General features: G+C 41.4%; 1 protein-coding gene across 1 annotated transcript; it reads left to right on the forward strand.

The window, feature by feature from the left end:
- Positions 1-617: 617 nt before the first annotated feature.
- LOC121599667 lies at positions 618-13,215 on the forward strand. The gene is made up of 6 exons (XM_041927651.1): positions 618-940; positions 2,780-3,767; positions 7,589-7,726; positions 9,162-9,259; positions 9,346-9,514; positions 13,103-13,215. The coding sequence occupies exons 2-6, from the start codon at positions 3,221-3,223 to the stop codon at positions 13,213-13,215; spliced, it is 1,065 nt and encodes a 354-aa protein (XP_041783585.1). The 5' UTR covers positions 618-940; positions 2,780-3,220.
- Positions 13,216-13,379: the final 164 nt, after the last annotated feature.

Raw genomic sequence — 13,379 nt, forward strand, 5'->3', positions numbered from 1 at the left:
GTAATCAAGTTGTATGAAGTAACCATACTACAGCAAAAAAAAAAAAATAAATTTTCTAATGAATCAATACACTAGGCGTTTGAACGGACAACGGCGAACAGTTACAATAATTACATACATTCAGGGGTTGAGCTATTGTGTTACTGATCGCGTTATTGGTTACGTTGTTACCGGGTGAAGCGGGTTTAATACACTGATTAACATTTTAGAAACACCATTTTTAGTCTGCTAAGAAAATATAACCATTTTTTAAAAGTTAACAATTATTTCAACATCAAAATAGTAAATTGAGTATGAAATCAATCGAAAGCAGACTTGTTGTAGCTGCTGTTATTTGTTCAAATATATCTCCTATTTTTCTGTACCGTCTTCGCAGTAGAACTACTCCCTTGCTGTAACTACGGCAACCGCGTTTGCTCCCTTATTCCTTCCTACCTGAAGAGCAGCGAAACGGAATTCGCGACCAACACAAACGGCAGCTGAGCGCCAGCCATCCTTTCGATCCGATCTTTCCTGTCTTCCACCTTCCACAAGACACCACACAACGAGACAACCCCTTCGTTTCCTGGAAGAGGGTTCTCCTTCTTTTTTCCCATAACCCATTCGCGTTCAAAAATTCAAACCTGCATGAAGGGTCTTAACAGACACGACCGTGCCTGTGCGATTGTTTGTCGTCGGATGCACGCCGGACGGGGGGACGCAAGGACTAATGCGCGTTGTAACCCCGTACGCGCGTGCGAACGAGAAAGCCTGCATCCATTGCGTCACCATCGTCTTCTTCTCATCTCGGGCGTTCGGGCGCTCGGTAGCGCGTGTTCACGCGCGCGCTCCCATCACCAATTCGGCCACACTAGTTAACGGCTGACCGGCACGGTGGAAGGAACGGACCGTCTGTCTCTCTGTTGGGCCCTCCTCTGTTTCTTTTTGTTTTTCAGTTTCGGTAGGGTTTGCTCACCTTTCTCCCTTTACTTTTTTTTTTGCGTCACTGGCGTGTTGGAAAGTGAAATCGAACCCGCCGGTGGATGCTGCGCGCGTGTGTGTGTGTGTGTTTGTGAACGTCGTGCACAGTTTGCAAGCGCACGGAAAGTGCAAGTGGAGTTTAATTTCAATAGCAATTGTATTCATGTGAGCTGGAAATGCGGTAGCTTCCATAATCGGCCTTTCCTGCAGTGCGTGTTTGTGTAGGTTTGATTTGATCGACAACGACAGCTACAGAGCGCACTTACCCCGGCAGAGCGATCGAACGCGCAACCAAAACAAAACGATCGCCATAAACAGTGCTTGCCGTAATTGTAGCTCCAGTGTGCCCTTAATTATGTGTGCCTTATCTGCACCGCCGTTGGCAGATGTGACTCATGCGGTAGATGCAGGTTTACAAAGATAGGGATAGTTATGTGACCTTTATTGGCTGTTGCGAGTTTCCGTGTGGTGGATGTGATAATACAAATACGTTAATTACGATATGTGACTGATCATTCACACCGATCAGCTTTGATGCGTTTGCCGTGATTGCCGTGACGTTTGAAATGTGTTTTTTAGCTTTCAACATTTTCTATCTATTGAAAGATACTATAAATTTTAAATAATTCAGCAAATTAATATCTAATTCGTTTCGTTTCTTTCTAATTCAATTCTGAAGTGGTGAAGATCATGCCGTACTGTAGAGAAACAAATGTTGTGTTTAATGTCAACCACAAGCTCGTCATACAATATTACAAAAACACGTTTCAAATCTGTCTAAGCACACCAACTTTATAATGAAATCGTTGAAACGAATTATTCATAATTTCGAATACAAGAACAACAAGCAAACAAGGCAGATGAGCAGACACAAAAAAAAAAACACACATCAAACACATTTAGAACAGAACAGAGCAAACGGTAAACATATGCCACACAACCTCGTGTTTTGTAAACAGAACGATTAGCTGAATAGTAAATATTTTCCAAAACCCCCATTTTTACATGATCATTTGGACCTTAATCATAAAAAAAAACAATTTTAAAAACGATCACCTCTAAAACGATGAACGAATTATCTATTCCCACACAAACACACACACATACTCATTTTATGAGGACATGAACTTTGACACAGTAGAGTAGGAAAAGGAAAAAGGAAAATAATACAAATTTCTTCACAAAAGCCGTTGCAATATGAGTGATTCAAAGGATATATTAATAACTCGTGCAGGGAGGGAAAAATAAATGCTTAAGAACATGAAACCCGTGAAAACAGGAAAAAAATATAACAGAGAGAAGAAAAGAGAGCAAAAAATGAAAGTGTTGTGTGTGTTCGATAATAAATTCCCATTAACCCACGCGTTACGGAGGAACGTTATTTGACAGTTGCGTTAATTGTACACGCATTCCACACGGTGCTAGCTTGCGGGAGATGTTGTGTTGAAGAACGCACCACTTTCGGTGCATTTTCCACCCTCAAAGAGTGGACCCGTGTGTGTATGTGTGTGTGCGTGTCCGAGGAGAAGGAGTTTTCTCTTCCCACGCGTTGCTTTTTCCGCTCGTTAATGAAAAACACTCACGTGTAGGAGAGAGGCCGGCGCGATCGTTACGCGAGACCGCGATCATTATTGATAGATAGTGGGCAAGTGTTGGCCGTGTGCTTTGGGACCTCGGGGACAACAACACCAAAGAAGAAAAAAAACCCGTTGACCCCAACTGTCCCTTTAAATATAGAACCGCGGTTTGCGGTTGGAGGTGATCACGGCACCGAGACACATCAATTTTCATTTTTCCCCTTTTATTTTCGTTTTGCCAGTCTGTGTCTGTGTGACCTGAAAATGTCGCTGGAGTACCAAGAGGATGCTTTCGGCAAGCTGGCCGTCGGCCGACGGTGGAAAACCCGCGCTATGTGCTCGTCGTGCTAGGGAAAAGTGTTGTTGTGTTGTCCCTGGCAGAAAATGGGGAAATGTGTCTTTGGTGGCAAGAAGCGAAGGGAACAAAATTAAGTGAAAGCCGTAAAACAAAACAAACCAAAAAGAAAACGAGTGTTGAGTGATAATTTTAGAAAGCATCGCAATATTTTTGAGGCATCTGTGAGCGACACAAAACGTTTGAAGATTGTTTTGTTGAAGAAGTAGAGTTTGCGTGAGTGAGGTGAGAAGAATACGTTTTGCTTTGTGTTGTGTACTGTACGAAAAAAAGACGAATAAGTAAGTGTCCCGCTGCGTTGTCACAGTCGGATTGTTGTGCTATTATCATGACACAGGCGACCGATTCACGTACGCCACCGGCACCGAACGCTGCTGGAACCCGGCCCCAAATTAATCTCACAATGCCGCCAGTCTACGTGGCGCCACCATCGGTCCAGGCGCAGCACACGCCGGCCAAATACTCCCCGGCACACTACTTCCAGCAGCTGCACCAGCAACAGCAACAGCAAGCGGCCCAAATGCTCCACAACCCGCTCTACCAACCGGGAGTCCCGGTAACGCCCGGCTCACCGACCAGGATCTCGCTCGGTACCGACGGTGGCCTGGGGGCCGGTGGTGAGCAGCCCGACTACACCGACTACTACTCGATGTATCCGGCCAAGGCGGGCGAGTTTATGTTCAAGCAGTTCGAGGGCTTCCGGGACTTTACGCTCAACACGGCCAAATCGGGCCTCGGCGTGGGGGAGAAGTCCGTCTTCTGGATGTACACCAAGATCACGAAATGGTCGCGAAAATGGTTTACGCACTTTTTCCTCTTCCTGATACTGTTCCTGTACTCGGTGGCTGGCGCTGCGCTGTTCGTTGCGGTGGAAGGTATGTATCGTGTGGGGCGAACAGGGGTGGGTTGAAGTGTTTTAATTTAATGCTTTACATACCACACGACGGGGGCTTTTTTCATTGCTTTCAAACATTTCGAAGGAGTGAGATAAATGTGGAAGATGCCAAATTCGAAATGGCATATTTTGGTCCTGTTAGTTGTTAGGTGTACAACGATGTTTTTGATATTTTGCTAAACATTCTCTACACTCTCTGGTTGAGAGCAATCAATTTTTGAGTACAATCAAAACCACAACTCTTGGTACAAAAATAATGGCCACATTTTGTACTCTTTTATCTTCTGATATCTACAGCACAGATAGAAACTGAAAAATGGTCTTATGAGCTCATTAAATACATTGAAAACATTAAGTACATTAAACTCGGTGACTAATGGTGATCCAAACCATTTAAGAATTCAAACGAATATACCCATTTGTTATCGGGCATAACCTACTACATTACGTTCATTTTTCATCAAATTAGGTTTTAATACTCATTATTAAATTATTTGTCTTATCCGACTTTATCGTTTGTTTCATTAAATATGTTAAAACATAACATACAATTATTCAATACGGATTTTGACATAGCTCGACATAGCAACTCACGCTGAATTGAGAACCCGAACGTCAACGGGCGGTTTGTTAAACTGCTCTATATTCCATCACTTATAACATCATTGGTTGGTACAGAGAGTTTATCAACTCACGACTATTGAGTTCCAAACACTGCGAGTGGATCGTTTGGCACTACAACAACGACATTTTATATTATCCTAAAACAAGACTTCGTTTTGGGTAATTGGACTCATACATTGCTAACATTTCACACAATCAAACATCCTAATTCAGTTTACTCATCACTTATTTGAATATCTCTCAGAAGAGCTCACTAAATTCAAGAAGGAAATGTCATGTACTGAAACCCAAACGTCTTCACACGTCTAATGAATTCAAACGAATATTATGACTTGGAACTGATACGGTACTAACATGCCTAAATAGTCCTGAAATAATCAATTTGGCATAGCACCTTAGGCTAAAACAACATATTCAACTGAAAATTAGAGAATTATTCAAATTTTCAGCCATGATATTCTTAGTACAAAGGAAAAAAGACACACAAAAATCAGATTTTTTGCTTACTTAGGAAATCGAATGGACATATATTTATGGTGCGATTAATAAATCATTCAAATTTGATTTATGCACTCCCAATCACTTTTTAGGTCCGTAGTGTCACGTATCTGATGAGACATATTCGATTTAGCACGTACTGGCGCTGTCTGGAACGACTGGAACCTGACAACAGGAAATAATTGTTTCTGTTTTATTTGCCAGTAATCATGCCTATTGGCCAATATTTAACACAAAATAAACACAAATTTAAATGTCTCAATAATGTCCGTAAAAATAAGCCACCTAAAACTGTCTTGCTTTAAAAAAACAAAACTTTGACCCCTGCATCTAGCACGTCTGGTCTCTCCTTTACTACTTTTACATTTAACGACCTTAGAGAGATTTTTATTAAGCACGTACCGATGTGTTTGTGTGTGTACATGTGTCTCTGGTTTGGTTTTTCTTTTTGCTCAACGCACCAAAGACACATAAAATGATCTGATTTTCACCTCGTGCCCCAACCATGCCTCACGGTGTGCAACCGAGTTTGCTCTCTAAGTCGAAATATTTTAAACAAATCCGTGACGACACATACGCACCAAGCCATCATTAGATGTCACATTCAGACACCATCATCGGGCATTATCATCAACAGCCACCGCAGTAGGCAGCAGCAGTGGGCAGTGGACAGCAACAGCTCTTACCCTTGCCTTACCCTGCGTATTATGTTTTATTTAGTCGTTGTTGTACTGTTGCGATTCACCACTGGGGTGGTTATTTTGTTGTTGTTGAGGATGCATGGGTAAGCCAAACCCAGATGGTACCGCAGCAACACAGACACAGGTCGTCACGGAATCGACCCGTCCGCATGCAGCACGCGGTGGTCGGTCACATTCATTTATTTATTTTTATTTTGCCTAATATTTTTCCGTTAATCATGTGCTAAAATTATCTCCCGAGAATACAGTCACACATTCTCTCACACCGAAGTAGAGTTTTCCAACGAAACACGGTCTGTCCATTGCGTTTCGATTTCAATACCGTGCTCCGGTGGTGCGGAGGACACACTGCGGCTGTTGGTTGGTATGAGACTCTGTTTGCCTTCCTGCGAAAAACCAAGCACAGAGTTCATTTTCCATCCCATTTGCAACTCACTGGTTCGGAGAGAGGGTCGATGAGACCCCCTTTTTGTTCACCCCCTTTAATTTTTCTGGGAAGATGTCAACGCTGTCGAATGTCATCATTGGCGCGGGCGAACCGGCGCTGATGGATGAGAACTGGTGACAAACGATCGCGTGACAAGCAGGTGTTGTTTTTCTGTTGCTCCCGATCACTGGTTGGAACAATGTTATGGCAACGAGTTATGAGCTAGTTGTTCTAGTTTATGATCCAATTTTCGGGTTTGACAGTCAACATGAACACTGTAACCGATGTAACATTGAAGAGAGGCTTAACAAATGGATTATGCTTCAAGGTGCAACGACGCGTTGCAATGAAAAATAGATAGAAACATTCACAAGCCTTTTTTTTGCATCATCTGACAAGGAGACACTAATTTAAAGTGCTGTTTGACTCGTGTGATCTTGTAAATCTTGTGTTGGACACGTGTGAACATGTTTAATCCTGAGTGACATTGGTTTACTTACCAAAAATCTTGACAGGAACATTCGAGATGATGATGAAAATTCCAAAAAAAAATGGAATTTTGAAAGAGATCGTGAAATATTGGTTTTTGATGATAAAATAGAGGAAAAAATAAGAAAATTATAAAAAATAAATTTATTTTCCAAATAACTGCAACGTTTTCTACAATAAAATATTTGTTTGAACAAATATTTTTTCTGTCCTTTTCCACGCTCACATACAAATTCCACTACGTACACGTAGCAACAACTGTTGTGATGCAAAATAAACGTGAATCAGGATAAATTGTTGTATGTAATTGAGATTAAATAGTTGATGAAGGTCGTATTCCTTCTTTCAGTCAACTTCGTTAGAACAATAAACGGGCCGTTAATTAGTAGTAATAACTACAATAAAATGTACTGAAATCACTCACACACATGCTATAAATTGTTGCTACAAAATTGCGCCCAAATGTATGCAGTTGCGCAATACAAAAGCATCAGCAAAGATAGCTAATAGAGGAGAGAAGATGAACTACTAAACTGAATAAGTTGATATGAACTATCGAAGAGCCGTAACTCATCCAAAGTTACCTAAGCATCTGCTAAATAAACCATTACGCTCATCACAAAACTGCACTCAATGCTAAATAATGCCACGCGCGAATTTATTGCCATTTTAAATCAGTTTATATCACCACCAATCATCACTTCCGTGCGGCTTTCGTGGCTTTCACCTAACGCAAAATGCATGACGACCTCCAGTGCTTTCTTTCTCACAAGCAACTCCAAAATCCAAATCCGCGCTTATTTAATTTAACCCATCAATCGCAAACAGTTTAATTGCTTGCTCGTTAACCTCGCCGTGCCGAGTTACGACATCATCTTCACGCCCATTTCCCATTCCTCCCCACGCTTAAGTGAGGTCAAGAATGACGCGTGCGATTACACTGCCAGGCGCGCGAGCGCGCGCTCGCGTTGTGCACTTCAGCTGAATTTTCATCCAAACACACTGGCCGCCACTGCACGTACTGACTGACTTGTATCATAATAATAATGCCGTCTGGCTTAGGTGAGGCCGATAATCCGCCGGAAGTAGATGTTGCTAGCAATGGTTTCAACGAAACGCCAGCCATCGCCGCTACTGCTGCTGCTGCTGCTCCTACTAATGCCAGCTTTATGGCGCTCGAGCCGACGACTAGTGTCTTTGGTAAGTGTATCACACCCACGTCCTTCCCAACTGCCCTGTGTTTTCCCTTCCCCGTGGTGGTGTTGGAAAACGTTTGCCCAATGTTTATCAATCGTTAATCGAAGCGCACCCTGCCGCACGATCAACGCTGGCAAATCGAACCGGAAGCCTGCCTCGAACCCAGCGCTGAGACGGTGATCGTGATCGACTGTACAGCTTTATTTTTATTAACTCGCGCTTTGCCACGTTGCTTCTACTAACCCGAACACGGTGTAGCAGCCGGCTGTACTATCGCCGTCTGCCAGTTGCCCGAATTATTACTTATTTACCCACTAGGTCACGAATCTTGAATCACAGACCATTTCCCTACCTCGATGGGGAAGGTGAGGGAAAATCAACGCATTTCGTGGTGGAAATCGCGCTTCGGCAATAATCTGCTTCCCTCCGCGCGTTCGGAAAATTCAAACCACCTGCTCTTGCTCGCTCTCGTTCACTCGCTCACCTCCCAGCTCGAGGCATCGAATTTCAACGCGATGATCGCGGTCGGATGGTTTTTTGATTTGTTTACGGGGTGGCAATGGCTTAAAAATAAATCTCGACTGCCCCCCCATACTCTCCCCGTTTCTCGTTAGGTCGTGCGGGAGAAAAATGACTTCACCATACGTCATCAATGCGTTCGCCATCAAGGGGGAGGGATGGTGATGTGTTTTTCATTATCTGCCAGAGACCAGAGACCAGACAAAACGGTTTTAGTCGGCAGAAGAGCAAGAAAGATCGCTTGGTGGTTGTGTTGAGTGTGTGTGTGTGTGTATTTATTGCCATCCTGCTTAGGACGGTTTGGTTGTTTTCTTAAAGTTAGGCGTATTTGGTTTTCCCCACGGGGGGAAGGAACAATTTTCCCAGCGCGCTAAGACAGCTGATGGAAGAGAGAACAAAAAAAAAACGGTTGACGGTTTCGGTCGTGTGTTTTCCTCGTTTTTTGTGTGTGTGTGTGGCCGGCTTCTAACAGTTTCCTTACGTCATAATGCGTCGGTGGCGTTTGATTGCTTTCCACGAGTTTACGAGCTAGGCCGGTTTATTGTTAAACAAATAGTACAAAGTCGTACTGACCATTGGGTTTTTGGGCGTAAAGGAAAACGATCAACGCGCTCCCTAAACGACCCACGATCGGCACACAGATCGGGAGGAGCAAAATATGATCGATTCAAATTGCAGAAGAAGTTTACTCGAAGTCGGTACACCCACGAAAAAAAAACAACACTGACCGATTAGAAACTGTTTATTTACGCCAAATCGGCTCCGTGTGTGCGGAAATATTAATTCAATTCAATCTCCTGTTTTTTTTATTGTTTCCCTCCGGTTTCATCTTTTTTATGTTGGTTTTTTGTGTGTAATTTAATGAACATCGAATACCACCATCTCCTTGACGCTGTCTGGTCCCCCCACGTGTGAGCAGGAACGCACGAGAAAAAGATGGAAACCAACGTGAACCACGCGAAACGGATGCTGGCGAAAAACCTACGCATACTGGCGCTGGATCGCGAGAAGCTGGAGGTATGTTTGTCTTTCGCAGACTGGATAATCAATAAAATAATATTTTCCCATGATTTGTTTTTGTGTGTGTTTAACGACCCTTTCAGAATCCCGATCCGGACATCTGGGAGGGACGGGCGATCAATCTGGTCGAGGAGTACAGTGCCGTCCTGTACCAGTCATACAAGGAGGGGTCGTTTGAGAACAAGCAGAACAAAAAGACCTGGTCCTTCTGGAATGCGGTGTTCTACTGTGGCACGATCTACACTACTATTGGTGAGTATGAACTCTTCCCTTTTTAATTCTGTCAAAAACTTTGGATAAATGCTGGACGAAAATTGTAAAAAATGAAGTTATAAACACTAAACATAAATTAAAAAAAATTTAAAATAAAAAAAAGTAAAATATAAATACAGTCTGTTCCCGAGTCACACGGTTCTCGACTTACGCGGATTCGGAGATACGCGGTTTTCCAAATTTGACAGATCAAATGTCAATTCAGTACAATTTGCGGAAAGAATTGTCCAATGCAGTATGAATCGCATTTTTGCTAATCAACTTACAAGCAAACAATATCAGATAGATTCAACGTACCTATAGGGGTGGCAGTACCAATAGTGGTGGTATTGCACTAAAATGCGTCTCATACGACAAATTAACTGTAGTTAAGTTATTTATGATAGTGTGAAAAATTTTCTGGCCCTTAACAAAGGGTTTAAAAGTGAAATGGGGCCATTCCGTTACTTAATGACCGAAAAATCCATTATTTTGTGAAATGTGTCAACATTTTTTCAAAATCCTTAAGGCCGGGCTACATTGATCGTACTCGCATGTGTAATTTCGATTTTCACTAGCGCATCTGGCGGCGGCTAGAGAAAGCTTTTTTGGTCGTCGAGGGAATGGTCGTGCCGGATCTCAAATTTAAGTTGTTTTTTACCGTTTTTGATGCGAAAACGACTGAAATACTTGCACAACATATTTATCTATCAATTACAAAGCTTTTCCAGTCCAGGTACAGTAAAAAACATGGAAAAATAACGTATTTTCTGGAGCGGCTCGAAATTGTTTGGCAAAATGCTTCGGATAGCCGCCACCAGATGCGCTAGTGAAAATCGAAATTACACTACGGAGTACGATCAATGTAGCCCGGCCTTTAGGATTTCATAACGAAACTCATATGTTTGTTGACGTTCTAAATGACCACATTACAACGCACTTATTAGATTTTTATCATAATTGTTGTCAAAATACAATGTTGAATTAAAATTTATTGCCTTTTTACCATATTTACGTAACATAAACATACTTTTTTACTTTAGTGCCATTAAACGTACGCAAAAAGGCATGTTCCTATAGTGGTCTTAGTTATCAAATCAATAAAAACAAGAAATTTTAGATTTTTTTCGACGATATTTTCGACGTGTTGTACTGTTTTCACTAAAATAAGCAAAAGAAATGAGTTTTCGGCAGGTAATTTATAAAAAAAGGCCAGAATTCGCTTATTTGGCTGAATGAAAAATTGACTTCAAATCAATCACACTCTTCCGGGTGCGGGTTGACGACAGGTGTGATGCAGTACTTTAGTTAATAGCTTCATCAATCAAATTTATACATTTTCAAAAGATCAAATTACGAAAGAAATCATACGAGCAAGGATAATCCTTGATATTCATACGAAAACAGCTTCAAAACTAAGTTCCATTGATATTATACACTGTTTTGGAGGTATCTTTGTTTACCACCACTATAGGAATACAATACAACAACTATAGGAACCATACCACTATTATAGGTACAATGAAACAGTCACAAAAATATGTATTTTTTCGTAAAATTGATGTATTTCATGGTAAAAATAGTTGTGATTGCAAAAATAAAACATATTCCATTTGCTATGTGTAAAAATATTAATGAATTTTTCTTCCTGATACTTCAAATCCATTAAAACACATTTGTACCTCTACAAATGGCACCACTATTGGTACATTTACCCTATTCTGCACAAAATTATCAAATAAATGATAAAATGTTTAAAAGTACTAAATTGAATAAAAAATACCGAGTAAACAATTGTATTTTGGTCGAAAACCGCGAAATTCGAGTTACGCGGACTCCTCGGGAACGCACAAACCGCGTAACTCGGGAACAGACTGTACAATCAACTATTGACCCATTTCCATCTTAAACTCGAATTAGAACAAAACTTTTGAACAGTCCTGAAACTGCAGCATAGTTGCTAGTGATATTATTTATATGAGCAGCTTTTGACGAGCATTGACTCTTGACACCTTGATCACGTTGGAAAAGTGTGATTTGTTTGTTATTTTTGTCAGCAAATATGATGCTTACCATCTGCATACCATCGTGAGCTATTCTCTGTGGATCATTTAACAGTTCAAAGTGTCTCAGCTCATGAGAACCGAATGCCAACGAGATAATTTTTTGAATGAAACCCGAGACCACGAGCGTCGATTTTTTTATGCTTTCTCGCTATGAGGTGATCCATACTCTACGCAACGCTTACAGTAACACGAAGGTGTCTTCTAGCGTTATAATATGTTATTAGAAGCAAAACTCTGTTACTAGCGTTTCAGGCTTTGCAACCAATTGCAAAACAAGATGTTATTGATATTACATAGTTGCAGATGAGCTCAGATGAGCAATGCATAGTTGCAGGATATTGTTTCTTTTAAAAAAATCGATAAATATGCGCTTTGGTTAAGTGCACTTTTGCTACATGATCTTTTCAAATGTCCTTAAATAGTGTACAACAATTTTGCTCATTTAATGGCCCCCAAAATATTTCCTCCAAAACTAAAAACAAATAAATAATGGAATAAACACTCCTTGCTTGTATGAATGGCTCACTAGTGGCTTATATACTTCACTTTCACAATTTTCATCAACACGAATGTGTTGATATGTTATTTTATGTAATATTTTTATGTTTTGATGTGGTTTTGATAGGTTATTTTACAAACAACTACATCTTTTTACTTTCTGACTAATGCACAAAGATAAAAGATGCAAAAATGTTCAATTTTGACCGATGAGAGTGCCAAACAACCCAACACAAAAATGATTGCCAAAAGAGACATTATGGTAAAAAGACTAAAATTGAACACACTATATACTCTATACTAACAAATTATAAGAACAAAAAAAATACGATTTTCTGCAACGCACTGTGAATTGAGGGAACATTTTGAGCAGCACTGTAAAACCTGTTGCAATACGATTTTCCCGCGAGACAAAAAACGTCGTGTAGCGTCGCATCGGTTTGTTTTCTTTTTTTACTAGCACCCGAACCATTCCGGACGATTTTCCGAAGCAGTGTAACGCTTCGTAACGCGTCCGCCGCATACTGCATCGGTCGGGCATGGCTACCGCATCACAAACAGAACCAGTTTGGAGTGATATTTTGGAATTGAAGTGCACAAAATAGTGTTGGAATGTTTTACATTAATTGTGAAATGTTTTATCAAACTTTAATGCAACATATGATGATAGAAACTAATGTGATGCGAATGCGAAAATAAATTTGAAGGCCAAACACGCCGCCACTGCATTCAAACCGATTTGCTGCAGTTTTGCGTTGATGCGTCTTTTTTCCAGCGATGCGCATTACGGCCAACGTGTTGCAGTGCGGACGGAATCAGTGTTTGTGTGTTGATTCAATTTACCTTCGACATTCATTCGAAGGCAGTCGAGGCACATCAACACACTACAATCAGTCTACTAATGTGTCGCACAAAACCACGATTTAGCACACCAACTGCAGTTCAAGTGCAGCGCACGATCAACAACAGCTGATTCCTGTGTCGTCATAAAAAAACACTCACTCACAGCGTTTCTCCCTTCTAGTGAAGAGCACATGTTGCGGGCACAGGCAGAATGGAAAACTGAACAAAAAAAAGGCTGCGAGCGAGACAAAATCCCACTTTGCGTACGTTCACACAGCGAAACGAAAAAAATAAGACGAACGCAACCCGGTGTGCCGTTTTTCGGGTACGGTTTCGCTTATTTTTAGCCCCATTTCGACCGCAGAACACTTCGAGCGGTCGTCCTGAGCGGTTCCCGCGCGGAGCGTTTGTCTGCCGCGCCGAGTGACGTTAGTGGGAGAGAATTTTCCAACCGAAAT

Source organism: Anopheles merus, chromosome 3L (genome assembly GCF_017562075.2).
Source record: "Anopheles merus strain MAF chromosome 3L, AmerM5.1, whole genome shotgun sequence".
Lineage (NCBI taxonomy): Eukaryota > Metazoa > Arthropoda > Insecta > Diptera > Culicidae > Anopheles > Anopheles merus.